General features: G+C 39.7%; 1 protein-coding gene and 1 long non-coding RNA gene across 6 annotated transcripts in view; one reads left to right on the top strand and one right to left on the bottom strand.

Moving 5' to 3' along the window:
* Positions 1 to 14,104, bottom strand: part of KLHL31 (kelch like family member 31) — a 29,695-nt gene extending 15,591 nt beyond the window's left edge. For 4 of the 5 annotated variants that reach the window (XM_082729405.1, XM_082729404.1, XM_082729403.1 and 1 more), the window contains exons 1-2: positions 13,667 to 14,104; positions 209 to 1,413 (exon numbers count right to left, since the gene is read on the bottom strand). In XM_082729405.1, coding sequence (XP_082585531.1) covers positions 209 to 1,380 — 1,172 coding nt within the window. In that variant the 5' untranslated portion in view covers positions 1,381 to 1,413; positions 13,667 to 14,104. The remainder of the gene's footprint in view (positions 1 to 208; positions 1,414 to 13,666) is intronic. The other variant, XM_082729406.1, reaches the window with a different exon arrangement.
* LOC309864061 lies at positions 5,807 to 11,901 on the top strand. Its single transcript, XR_014311365.1, has 3 exons — positions 5,807 to 6,095; positions 6,569 to 6,861; positions 10,284 to 11,901. It is a non-coding gene; the product is annotated as an uncharacterized lncRNA (long non-coding RNA).
* Positions 14,105 to 14,877: the final 773 nt, after the last annotated feature.

A 14,877-nucleotide genomic window follows, 5' to 3' on the forward strand; every position in this document is an offset into this window, starting at 1 on the left:
TCATTTCATAGGCTTATTCAGAAATCTGGAGTGCATTTTATATATGCATATACTTGATGTAATGTGGACTTTTGTATATATGTAATGTGGCATTATTGATTTACTGAGCCAGTGAACTAAGCTAACAGGCAGGACTCATTTACTTCTATGTCAGAGCAATTTCCTCACAATACTGAACCATTTCAGTTCCTAATAAAGGATCAAATACCTGCAGAAATTGCTGACTGCATGCTTGGCTTGGTTTCTAGCATCATTCTGGTCTTCACCACCAGCCACATAAAGAAATCCATCCATCACAGCCACACACTGATTAAAACTCTTGGCTGGCATTTCTGTAAGCTTGCTCCATCCGTTTTCAGGGTCTCTGTACAGGATGTCTCTACTAAGGGACTTCTCCGTAAGGCCTGGACGTCCCCCAACAGTGACGAGGACTCGACAGCCTCCGCGGATTCTTGTGCGCCTAGACTGCAATGTGTTTTGACGATATGGAAGTAAGTGGTAGTTCATAGCATCTACAAGAAGTTTGTGACAATCAGCGTCTTGCATCATTCTTGGTACAGACTGAACGTAATTGACCAGGTCTTGTGCAGAGATGGTACCAAAGCGGATATTGCTCAGAAGATCTGCAGCATATTTCACTCTCTTTTGGTCAAATTCTAACCATTTCATTGCAATCTGGAATGCTACTATTTCAGAAGGCAACTGTAAGTCATCATCTATGAGAAGTTCATTAATTTGCTCAAATGTAAGTTTCAAAAACTGATCTGATTCTGCAAATTCAAGGAAGTTATCCCGGATAAATTTTTGGGCTGCTGCTTTGGCATTTTTCAGGGAGTATGTTTCAGCAATGTTAGCAATGTACATGCAATTCTCAACACTCATCTCTCGTATCAAAAAATCACTGCACATCTTTACAAGGGTATGGATCTGAAGATAGACAGCAGCAGAGATAATGCTTCCTATAGTATACAAAGAGAGTGTCAGCTTTCCAGTATAGGCATATGCAATGACAGTAGCCAGGCCCAGCGGTGAGATATCGTTGAGATCTATCCTTTGGGTAGATGGGTCTTTTTTTAGGATGTTGTAGAAGTATTCACTGCACGAAGCCATCACTGACTTGTGAACATCAAAGGACTTCGTTTTGGTGCCAATGACTAGGTCGCAAAGGAAGTTCTCCTGCCTCATTTTACTTAAGCCTTCCAAGAGGTTGGGGCCATAAGAAGCATCTGTTAATTCAGAAGAAAGGCAGCTAAAGCCATTGCCTCCTTCTAGGAGCCCATTCAAAGTGTTTAGTTTGTTCAGAGGGCTATCTTCTACGATTATGGTCATCTCATTAATATCTCCTTTGCTCTTTTTCACAGTCTTCTTTTTGGGGGCCATGTTGGCAAACACACTGTCACAGGCAAGATATTGCTAAAAAAAAAAGAAAAGAAAAGAAAAGAAAAAAGCATGGTTTTATTTTAACAGCTCTTTGGACTTTGAAATGCCACATTGAGAAACCGTTCTTTTCCATAATAGTTTTTAAATGACGTAGATTAAACTTCAAAGGGGATTTAAAGACTTACATTAAACTAAATGCACATTTTATTGAGTTTACTTCAGCATCAAGCACTGAAGACAATTCTAGAAAGATTTATACTATCAAATGTGACCTCCCCGTAGCTATACTGCCAAGTCATTTTACTAATTTTAAAAAAATTTTTATAGACATATAATGTATTATTAGCCCTAGGAATACAGGTCTGTGAATCGCCAGGTTTACACACTTCACAGCACTCACCATAGCACATACCTTCCCCAATGTCCATAACCCCACCACCCTCTCCTTATGCCAAGTCATTTTATTCAGCAGAAATGACCAGATAGTCTCTGATTTAGCTGTAGAGCAATTACAGAATAATAGTTAAACATCACATGAAGGGCTTAAAGATTAAAATTCTAAAGTTTTCCTCAGAAAAATACTGAAGTTCAGGAATCCATATAAAATGTGTGTGTGTGTGTGTGTGTGTGTGTGTATACACACACATACATATCAGAATAAATATGGAACTTAAAAATCAGTGGGTAAGGACTTGAAGCGATACATTAGTTCAACTGATTTCTACTCTCTGCAGTCACTAAAATAACGTCCAGATGGATGAAATTGCTAGATCACACTCACACACACAAAAACTAGAACAAAGTAGGTTTTTGTTTGTTTTAATTTTAGGGTAGGAAAGGCCCTCTTAAGCATAGCCAAAAATCCAGAAGTCATAGGGAAAAGACTGAAACATCTGAATACAAACAACAGCAGCAACAGCAACAAAACCCCACAACTTCTATAAAACATCAAATGTTTAAAAGACAAGCATTGATAGTGAAAGATGTTTGTAACATTCTTGACGAAAGGTTAACTAACATGTTTAAAGAATTCCAACAATTAGTTAATAAGGAACAGGTAATTCAACTCAAAATTCTCAAAGGCTGTGACTAGGAAACTAGGTTGTTCACAGAAAATAAAATACAAATAGTTGATCAACATATTTTTTTTAAAACTGAACTATAATCAGGGAACTGTCAACTGAAACACAGAGATTTTTTTACTTTTTGGTGGACACATTTTGCTTATCAGATAGTTAAAATATTTTTTAGTGTTCACAATAATCAGATTTTGCTGTGGCACTCCCCATGCATTGTTGATGGGAGTATGACTGATACAGTTTTTGCTTTGACATTAAATCTAAGTGTAGGAATGTGCTCATAGAGATATATCCTCATAAGGACATATTTATATGGATTCTATATACATATGGTTCTATATATAATAGAACTATTTTCTATTATCAGTGTTATAAATATTTGAGCCAGTTTTGTTCGTGTGTTTGTTTTTAGAGAGAGAGAGAGTGAGTGCAAGTGATTAGGGGAGGGGCAGAGGGAGGAAGAGAGAGAATCTTAGGCAGACTCCATACCCAGTGCAGAACCCAACGCAAGCTCAATCTCAGGACCCTGAGATCATGACCTGAGCCAAAACTAAGAGCTGGATACTAACCCATCTGAGCCACCCAGGCGCCCCAATATTTGAACCAGTATTTAAACCTGACGTGGTCTGACCCTTTAAGGCAGCTCTAAGCAGCTTTAGTATTAAACAGACTTGAAATATATTAAGTTTAGCAAATACATGCAGAACCTTTAAAATACCATTGATTAAATTGTTTTAGAATTTTTCAAAATTCTGAGCATAGTTATCAGAAGATGTTACACTTGGACTTTTCAATTGATTATACTTATAGCGTGGTAGCATTCACTTTTTTGTGAGACTATTCTTTTTTTTTTTTTTTTTCCATTTTTAAGATGATAAAATCAGGGGTGGCTGGGTGGCTCAGTTGTTAAGCATTTGCCTTCAGCTCAGGTCATGATCCCAGGGTCCTGGGGTTGTGCACCCCATCAGGCTCTCTGCTCCACGGGAAGCCTGCTTCTCCCTCTCCCACTCCCCCTGCTTGTGTTCCCTCACTCCCTGTCTCTCTCTGTGTGTCAAATAAATAAATAAAATCTTTAAAGAAAAGATTATAAAATCAGTATGCGTAAATTCAACAATTCACGGTTTGGTATATATTATTTCAGATAACTGGCTATGCTTACACAAACTTGTATCTGCACATTTTTGAGCAGTGGTGTGCTGATAAACCAGCTCTCTAAGGAGGCAAGGGATTGGGGGTGGTAGTGGGGCTGGGGGGAGAGCCCTTATTGGTAAGGTGTAGATTTCTTTGGTGCAAATACACTCATTGTAGCTGATTTTAAAGTGTCTACTGTTTAACAACCAGCCTGTCAAATTCATGAAAATGTAACAACTGCCTCCCATGAGCCAATATAAGTCACTTCCAGCCCCTCTAGGAGAACTTGCATCAAAGCATTTTTATGTTTTATTATTGGGCAGTTTGCTTTGTTTACCTAGCAGTAACTAATGGCTCTCCTTCCAGATTGCTACACACATAAATTTACATCATTCTTTTTTAAAAATTTTATTTAATTTTTTTTTCAGTGATCCAAAATGTTTATGCACCACACCTAGTGCTCCATGCAATACGTGTCCTCCTTAATACCACCAGGCTTACCCCACCCCCCACCCCACCCCCAAACCCTGTTTGTTTCTCAGAGTCCACAGTCTCTCATGGTTTGTCTTCCCCTCCGATTTCCCCCAACTCACTTCTCCTCTCCATCTCCCAATGTCCTCCCTTATGCTCCATAAGTAAAACCATATGATACTTGACTCTCTCATAGTCTCCCACACTAAAGATATACAAAACTTATGTCATGCTTCGACTGATGGACATTTAGGTATTTCGGTGTTTCATAGTTTTCTTGAGGGGTGTGTGTTTGTATGTGTATGTATCTCTCTTAAGTCACACTGCTGAGTTCACCCTGAAGGGTAAAACCCGGCTTTGATCCCCCTTGAAAAGCCCTTCAGTTTAATTATGGGAAAGTATGTTTAAAAATTCTATAACCTTTCTATTGTGTTTGTCCTTATTCCTTTCCATGTGGAAGAAGTAAAGCAAGTGGGTGGGAAACAGAAATCTATCCCTTTGCCAGGGACTTTGTCTTCCTCATTAAGCTCAAATTGTCATATTCATATTCATATTTGTCTACAAACTACAGCCTATTTGTCCTTCCTCATTCTTTCTTGCAAGCAATGACAGATGCAGCCTTACCTTGTGAAACAGATTTCCAACCCACCATCAGTTTAGTCTTCAAATGCATTTGACTTAGGTGGCAAGTGTCCCTGTGATGGACTTATCTGGAGCAAATTTTAAATTTTAAAAAATTTAAAAATTTTGTTCAGTTATCAGACACCTACTGCTGTGTGGGCAGCATCATTCTGGGAAGGATGGAGCCATACGATATGTAAGTTATGTGAGACAGACAAGACAGGACAAGTACAAATTGATAACAAGCAACTAGGGAAGCACAGCAGAATTTTTTTTTTTTTTTTTTTTAAAGCATCAGTTTCTACCATATGAATAGAAGCACCAATGTGTCTTTGGGAAAAGCCTTGTCTATTTTCCTGGAAGAACGCCTTTGGAGATGTTTCTATTCATGCAGATGTAGGGCTCGTGACCACTCCTTATTTGGAAGGCAATCCTGACCTTGAGGAGTAACGTGAATATTTTAGACTGAAATGGTAAATATTCTGTTTATCTATCGGTAAATGATTACAGTAGTCCCCTTTTTATCTGTGGTTTTGCTTTCCTTGGTTTCAGTTTCCCGTGGTCAGCTGTGGTCAGGAAGCAATGATCCTCCTGACATATCATCAGAAGGTCAGTGTTATCCTAATGCGAAGTCACAATGCCTACACCAATCTCATCTTCTTATCATACAGGCATTTTATCATCTCCCAACCCTGCAAGAAGAAGTTCTGTTCTGAGCACGGAACAATAGGATATTTTGAGAGAGAGAGAGACCACGTTCACATAACTTTGATATAGTATGTTGTTATAATTGTTCTATTTCATTATTAGTTACTGTTGTTAATATTTTACTGTTGTCTAATTTATAAAATAAACTTTATCACAAGTATATGTATAGGAAAAAACATAGTGTATCGAAGCTTCAGAACTATTTGCAATTTTAGGCAGCACCAAGGGGCTTGGAAGGTGTCTCGGTGGAGAAGGGGGAACTCCTGTTTTCTTGCTAGAGTGCAGGGTGGTATTCAAATATTCAACAACTGATAAAACATGGCACCTACTAAATAGTATGGATTCACAGGCCACAGGTCTGGAGCGGGGTTCCAGAGGCTTCCCTGAAGGACTCTGTGTAAGTCTTCAGTTGCTGGATAATAGTGGGGCCCGGGGGCTTCTCGGAGAAGGATGGAGGAGTGGAAGGGCTTCAGGGGGAGCTCAGGGCAGCAACTATTTGGCTGTTTATTTGCCCATTTACCAACTCTGTACAGAAGGATCTCTTTATTTTAACAACTGTATACTGTATTCAATCATTCTTGTCCCAGGGACAGGGTGTAATTCTGAGGTGTCTGGAGAAAAGAGAGAATCTGGCCTTGACAACATAGCGATATGATGAGTCCAAGGAGGCAAAGGGTCAGCAGGGAATTCCAAAGGAATCCAAAGGTGAACTGCAGGGCCACTAATATATGATTTCCAGTTTCAAATCTTCCTTTGCTACATTGTTATTTCCCTATATCACACATAATTGGAGCATCCTCAAGTATCCTAAATTAAGTTTGATAGATTGCTGACTAGCTCACTCTCTGCCTTTAGGAATATCATAATATTGTTGGGAAAACTCCACCCTCCGAAGAAGAACCACTTGAGTTTAAGAAGGAGCTCTAGGGAGTGAGGGTGGGGGAGGCATGGGTTGGAGGGGGTAGGGAGAGAAGTAAGGGAAACTATCCACGGTCTGTAGGGAGTATAAAAAACAGGATAATTTCAAAGAGGAATCAAGAGTTGGAAAAAAGAAATAGCATAGCATGAGTCCCCCAACCCTTAACAGATTTTGGGGTGCTTTTGTGGATTTTGACTTTAGGGGTTTTTTTTTTGGATGGCTTTTCACCTAAGAGCAGACTGCAATTGGTACTTTACAGGGCAGCAACAACTCCAACAGAAAGTATCACTGCCTTGAAGAAGCAGAGGGTTTGTGGCAAACACATCCCCTGGAAAGTGAGCTGGGAATTCTGGGCAAGAGAGATCCCAAAAGGGGAATGAAGGAATGAAGAACATGAGAAATAATAAATATCTGGATGCATATAAAAGACTCTGAACTTCTTTAAAATTCATATAACTCTTCAAAGCAAAACTGGTAACATCGTCTCATGGAGATTCTAACATTTCTGGATGTAGCACATATGATTATTACAGCATAAAGGATGGAGTGATGGTAAGTGAATCTTACAGTTGCAAGGTTTCTATATTTTATGTGAAGTAATAAGTATTAACTTCTATAGTTGTGAGAGTTTCACTGTATATCGTAATCTCTAGAGTAGTGCTTGCCAATAGAGATATAACATGAGTCACATATGCAATTAAAAAATTTCCAGTAGGAACATTAAAATGTTAAAAAGAACCAGGTGAAATTGATTTTGATGGTAGAGTTTATTCAACCTAGTATTTATAAAATATTATCATTTCAACATGTAATTGGAATGAAATTATTAATGTGATATTTTACATATTTTTAATCCTAAGTCTTCAAAACACAAGGTGTGTTTTATATTTACAGCACGGCTCATTTTGGACGAGCTGCGCTTCAAGTGCTTAATAGCTACATGTGAACTGATGACTGGTAATGGATAGCAGAGCCCTAAGACAATCACTTAAGGAATGCAAAATATAGCTGAAAAAACCCAATAGGTAAATTTAATGGCATTCAAAAGAGGGCAAGAAACTTGTAACAGAGGGACAAAAATTAGAGGAGACCAAAAAAAAAAAAAAACCTCCAAATAATTTAATGGTCAACCTAAATCCAATTATATTATTCATTATATTAAATGCTAAAGGGTGAAACATTGTAATTAAAAGGCACAGGATTTCAGAATGGATAAGAAAGGCAAGACCCAAATATATGCTGTGTACAAAAGACTCAATATAAATACAAAGACACAGATAGGTAAAAAAATAAATGGGCATAAAAAGATTTACCATAAAATGGTAGACCTAAGAAGACTGGAGTGGATATGTTAATATCCAGGTGAAATACACCTCAAGAAAAAAAAATTATCAGTGATGAAGAGGGAATTTCATAATGATTAGAAGGTCAAATCATCACAGGTATAACACATATACATTTATATGTGCAAATAACAGACTTTCAAAATTATGTGAAGGAAAACAATGTGATTGAATTAAAGGGAGAAATAGCCAATTCCTCAATTATATTTGAAAATGTTCATAACTGTCTCTCAGACACTGACAGAACTACTAGACAAAAAAAAAATCAGTAAAGCTATAGATTATCTGAAGAACATTATTAATCACCCTGACTTAATTGATATTTCTTGAACATTACACTCAACAAATGCAGAATACAAATTGTTCTCAAGTGTACATGATACACTCACCAAGGCAGACCCTATTTTGGACCACAAAACACGTTTCCATAAATTTAAAAGCACTGAAGTCATACAGAGTACGTTCTCTGATCATTTTGATGAAGTGGTGTTGGGGTGGGAAGATTTGCAGTTAATAGGAGTCTTGCTGGTCCTGGTACCAAACCAAGAATTTTTAAGAGGAGTGGGTATAGGAAGGAGAAGGTCATTAGAAGTAGAGGAAATGCCTCATGCTGAAGCAGGGAGCCATGACTCAGCATGGTATGCATAGATTCAGATAGCTGAGTCATGAAGGAGACTACTTATATATTAGGCCAATATATAAAGGATGGAGACAGTGGGTGGGCATATTCGGTCAATATATAAAGGATGTTGGATGCTGAGAAGAGTTTGGACTCAATAAATTCCTTTGTGATCAAGAAGGATTACAAAATCTCCAGGAATGGAGAAGACAATATGAGGCCCTAGGGGAATTGGTAGTTCTTCCAGTCCTTCCTTCTCTTATTTCCTGTTGCCACTTTTTATTTCCTTTATGTATGTGTGGGTATATATATCTATATATATGGACACACAGTTGACTCTTGAACAGCCCAAGTCTGAACTGCATGGGTCCACTTACACAGGTTTTTTTCAAGAAGTATATTTTTGGAGATTTGCAATAATTTGAAGAAAAAAAAAAGGATGAACCATGTAGTCTAGAAATATTGAAAAAATTAAGGAAAAGTTTGGTCTGTCATGAATACATAAAACATACATAGATACTAGCCTGTTTTATTGTTTACCACCTTGAGATATACACAAATCTGTTATAAAAAGTTAGAATTTGTCAAAACTTAGGCATACAAATGCTTACAGACCACATGCATGGCACCATTTATAGTTGGGAGAAATGTAAACAGATGTGAAGCTACAGTATGAAGTCATAGCTGCATAAAAGCAACGGTGGTCCATACTACACTACCTAAGAAAGTGGTAGAACTCACTGGTACTATTGCAGTGAGCTCAAGTGTTGCAAGTATTCTCTTAACATGCTGTGTGACCTTAATCTTCTCTGCATAAAGAGTTTGTTTCCCTGGTAACTTGTGTATGGCACTAGTTCAGTTTTGGGGGAGTCAAGTTATATTCCGATTTTTTATTATGGAGGAGGCTGGCACCCCAAACCTCTGTGCTATTCAAGGGGTAACTGTTTATTATGGATATGTCATTTTATTCTGTAAATGTTATTTTAAATAACATCAATTGATTCAATTAATTTGATTTTAATATTATTAACATTTTCAAAGATTTTATTTTCAAGTAATTTTTACACTCGATGTGGGGCTTGAACCCACAACCCTGAGATCGAGCCACATGCTCTACTGACTGAGCCTGCCAGGTGCTCCTATTAAGTAATATTTAAAACAATATTTTAATATATACATTTTTAAAATACGAGAGAGCTCTTAGAGCCCTTAAAATCACTCTGTAGACTATGGTGAGTGCTGTGAAGTGTGTAAACCTGGCTATTCACATACCTGAATCCCGGGGGTTAAAAATATATTATATGTTTAAAAAAATAAAAAATTTAAAAAAAATCACTCTGTAGAGGTAAGTGGCTTTTTTAGCTCTAGGGGAGGCAGAGGGAGAGAAACAGGAGACCATTTAACAGACCACGAAATCAGAGCCTACATTCCACTTCCTAGTGGCCATATTTTCTCAGATATGCTCGCAAATTCAATCTTTCTTTACGAGTGCTGCCACTACATCCTTTTCCTAGGTGTGCACCTTGGAGGTGAGGCTGTCTCTCCACCTGCCCAGGTGTTCTTAGTCTGTGTCCTCTTCCTCCAATCAGGACTCCACAGATGCCTCAGAGAAACCTGAGGACCACTCACCCCTGTGAAGCTGGGCAAATCTAGAGTATAACATAGACATTAAGTAATACATTTTGAAAGCACCCCATTCTCATTGATTCCCTTATATATCAATTCAGAGTTGGATGAGGATTTTAGTTATTGTTATTTTTTTTAAAGCTTTTTTCTTTTTCTTTTTTTAAAAACTGAGTGAGTGCCTTGTGGCCAGCTGCTCAGGGATTCTCTGGGCTTGGTACTTGGGCAGTTGCCATGGCTACCATTGGTGGGGGTGAAGGGTGGGGGGGTGTAGGGGTTGTGGGGCTTTGACTGGGGTCGTGGTCTGGGCTGCATGGTGAGGAGCACACAGCCTTGCTGAGGTGCCCATGGCTAGCAGAGTTTCAAGATTGTTTCTGTTTTTCTTACAGCACAACAGGCTTGATTCTCCCTCCGCACCCAGCTCCAGTGAGCTCAAGGGTGGGGGAGCCTTCCCAACGGGGGGAATGAAAGAAAGGAAGAACCATACACACTCTCTGAGACCGTTTGAACTTGCACTTTTCCCATAGCCCCTGCCACAGTAAGACTGTTGCTGGAAAGGGGACCAGCTACAGCAGGGGAGGTTGTGTAATGGGGTGAACAGCTCTTTAGAAGCACTGCAAATCCTTTCCTGTCCTTCCCTTTTTGGGTGAAAGAAAAGACTTTGGACAGGGTGCAGAGGGTTATAGAAGGCTCCCTATGCTTCCGAACTATGCCTTCATTCTGTGCAGAACACACAAGAGAATTTTTTTTCTCTGGTCACGGACACCACAGCCTCCTTCCTCTCTCTGCTGGATCCAGGATTACCCAGAACAGTCTCTTGGGTTCCTGGTAGAGCTGCCCATTCAAAACTAGATAGAAGGGCAATAGAAAGGCACCTCCATACTCTCCTCCATTGTCCACCACAGACCTTGGCTCCCATGCCATTTCTATTACGATAGTATCCTACATTCGACATCCAATAAACAGCTGGGCAGTGATGTGAGCCATTGTATTTTCATCACCTTTTGTATTTGCCAAATTTAAGTACATTAATAATTATTCCTAAATATAAGTCACCGAGCATGAATCCATATTATGTATTAATTGTAAACTGTTACCTCCACTTCTAATTGAAATAATAATTATATTAATTTATTAATTGAGAACTGTGTGTGGAGCCCTGGGTTTAATACTTTACATGACTTTATTATGATTATTTTTTTAAATTTAAGCACCACTGAAATCTGAAGAGATGGTTATATTATGTTCATTTTACAAATGAAGAGATTAAGAGTCAGAGAGACTTTGAAAACATATCCAAGGCCACACAAGTGTGCAACCCATAGTGCAACAAAGACTCAAACCCAGAGTGAGTCCTGACCACCGTAATCGCCTCCCTCAAAGGCAGGGTAGGTTAAAACCTGTAGCAGGTTAAAAAGTTAACTCTTTCCAGCATGAGAAGAGAGAGACTGAGTGACGCAGACCTAAGGTTGTCAAATAAAATTTGGATATAGAGAACATGAAATGGTTCTTTGTAACGCCAAACACTGAAATAAAAAGGATTGCCTTTTTGCGTTTAAAATAAATCAGAGGATGAAGTAAACCTGTGGATTTCTTAATTCTGTTATAGGTAGTAAAGACAGAAAACTCCCATAGGTTGGGTAAGCCAAAAACAGAAAGAGGTTCAAGGAGATTCTGCATGAATTGGTTGCTCTGATCAGAGCACAAAGCACTTCAAGTGTTGGGTTGAATATGAAATTATCAACCCAACCCAATTTGTTGTTTAAAAACAAATATTTATTCCATATGTTTTAATTTAGCTAAAGAATTATGCCTGGCTTTTATCTAAGTATATAGAAACTATGCACAAAGTTAACTACAATTCCATTCACCAAGGCTGCATACAGGACACAAGGATCTAGTGCTAAAACTTTTGGTTTGGGTTTTATTGAAATTTCAGGAAAACAGCTTTCTCTTCCTAGTCTTTTGTGTGTTTGTGTGTGGGAAGGGGTGGTTGGAAATGTAATTTTTCAGATTCATGTCTCTCTGGTTGTCACAGAACTGGAAATCGAGTTTTAGTGTTCTTTTTGCTCTAACCATCTAATAGACCTATAGCAAAACATCAATGAATTAGGAATTCGGTTTCAACATCTATTAGATGGGGATATGTGTAACTTTCTCTTCTAAAACTTTACACAGAGTTAAGAATAAACAGCTGGCTTTTGCTGCCAGAACTGTCAAAGTCTGGTCTGGTATCTCTTCTCCCCTCACTATGTTTTTTTCAGAATCCTACGATCAACTGTATCAGATAGAGACACACCATCTGGGACAGGGGATTCTTCACCTAGGAGGTATGCAGTGGGGTCTCGGTTGCCGGATTTAGCCAATAAAAATACAAGATGTCCAGTTAAATTTGAATTTCAGATCAACCATGTATCATATTTTAGAATAAGTATATCTCTCACGCTATTTTGGGACATGCTTATACAAAAAGCTGGTTTGTGGTTTATCTGAAATTCAAATGGAGTCTTGGGTGTTCCGTATTTTATCTAGCAACCCTGCTCTGGTTTGCATTTCAAGTGAGTCCATGTATTCCATGGAAATTTCTAGAATATTAAGAAACATGTTACGCATGTGTGTTTATGTGTCTTTTTCTGAGGAGCGGGCCTAGACCTTCCTTGAGGTTCTGAAAAAGACCCATGACCCAAAATAGACCTAGAACCTTTGGGCTGAGGACAGTGAAGACAAGAAATGGTGATGTAATTCTACTCTCTTTGAGGAGCCGGCAAGTCCCTGTGGAGGCATTACCCTAGAGAGAAGCTCCTCCTGTCTTGACACAGCCCTCAGATGCAAACCTCTACAACTGATTATAGAAAAGAATTGCCACTTTATATTTAAGAACATTCTCTTTTCTGCCGCCTTCTCTCCTTGCCTCCTGGGAGAGACTCTACACAGGGCAAGCTGCAAAGCCATGTGTGTAGAAGTGTCACTGTCACTCTCATGCCAGAATGAACTGGGATCCCAGAATGTGTCTTTGCCAAAGGGGCGAATCAGCTGTGCCTTTGCCCTGTCCTGTCACATTCCAGTCGCTGCATCTGTTCTAGCTCATCAGCACGGACTCCGGGAATAGAAACATTCCAGCTTCTGCCACTTGCCATTTTAAGTGAAGTCCGACTTAAGGGGGGGTTTTCCATTTCACCGTTTCACTTCTAACGTAAAACTGAGGTCAGGATAGCCAAAGGTGCACATTAAGAACAAAAACTCATTTTATGGTTAAGTAAAACCTGTGTTCTTTTTATAGGGGGAGTTTCTATGTTGCCAATATGGATATTTCTGGGACTTCAAGGAGTTCTCTGACTTTTGTGTTACCGATTGAATTAAACTGATTGTATTTCATCTAAACCTATCAGGTACTGAATGTTTACATGGTTCCTGATAAAAATGAAGACGGAATTCAAAACTTTGTGAACAAAACCTACAAATTTTACTTTGTCCCCCCTTTCTCTATAAAGGAAGGTGAACATGTTTTAGGCTTTAGAGACTGAAAATTATCCATGGAAATGACAGGTCATTTTACTTTTTAAAAGCAGCCCTCTCACGCATTTCTCTTACTATGACATTCTTCTGATCTCTGGCATTCCTTACACTGGGAGAGAATGTGTTCTGGCTCCCAATTTCAGATCCAGAACATGAGCCGTGGGGTCCGGCTATAGACTGCCTGTCAGTGGCACAGCCCCCCTACCACGAGCACACAGATACCTCCACCCGCTCCCACCCACCCACCCATACGCACCCTAGAATCTAGAAGTCAGGAATTGGAGATCGTGGTCCCAGCTCCTTACCCTCTTGTGTGGTGTCGGGATGTGTAATGATGAGTTTTCAGCAGGAGGCTCCTCTTGGGAAGCAATCTGTGGGGAGAGAGAGGGACGGAGGGAAAGGAAACCGCACTGGGGAGCCACCAGCAGCCACCTGAGGAGTCCCAGCAGCAGCAATTTTTAGAGTGACCCTTGCGGTCCTACTGGATGAGGCAGCAGAGCCCACGCTCCCCCACCCAGAGTACAGTCCCCTCTCCCTCTTTGGCCTTCAACTCCAGGCCTCCTGGGGCAGAGGCGGGGCTCTGGTTGGTGGAGAGGGGTTGGGTTTCTTGGCCTGCTCAGCTGTTTAAACAAAAAAATAAGTAAGTCAAGAGTCCGTCAGCCTGGGTGCGAGGAAAAAAATTAATTTGGTGGGAATTGAATGGTTGGAAGCAGGGATATCAGGGTACATACTTGGTAAGAAGAAGGGAAGTTGGTGAAGAAAAAATTAGCTTCTAGAAACGTCAATCCCCTGGTCACCTCAGGTCCTCTGAAAAGATCGAGTTTATAAATAGGCTGTTCTTTAGAAGTGGAGCGCATGTTCAGGAGGACAAAGTGCTTTCTTTGGTACCTCAGATATGGCGTCAACACGATTAGGGTCATGGTATAGTTGCACAGAGTGAGGTCTGGGACCAGTGCTTAACTCTCCAGTGATCCCCAGGGATGTCTGAGACTAACACACACTCTAGCACACGGGCAGGTGTAGAAATACCTACTTCGGCAACACTCCATATGAAAACAAACTAACAAAATCAGAGGATTATGGGCGCCTGGGTGGCTCAGTGGGTTAAGCCGCTGCCTTCGGCTCAGGTCATGATCTCAGGGTCCTGGGATCGAGTCCCGCATCGGGCTCTCTGCTCAACAGGGAGCCTGCTTCCTCTTCTCTCTCTCTCTCTCTGCCTCTCTGCCTACTTGTGATCTCTGTCTGTCAAATAAATAAATAAAATCTTTAAAAAAAAAAATCAGAGGATTACAACTGACCACAAGTTTTTAATAGACACCAAGGATGTGAAACAGCTGATAAGAGTTAATGTGATATTAGACTGTAATAATGGAAAAATAGGCCCTGGAAAATTCATGTTATAATTATTTTTCATTTGTTGGATGATGGGCATCACTTTGCGTGTTGGCACACTAGGAAATTATTCTG

Source organism: Mustela nivalis (genome assembly GCF_964662115.1).
Source record: "Mustela nivalis genome assembly, chromosome: 5".
Taxonomy (NCBI): Eukaryota; Metazoa; Chordata; class Mammalia; order Carnivora; family Mustelidae; genus Mustela; species Mustela nivalis.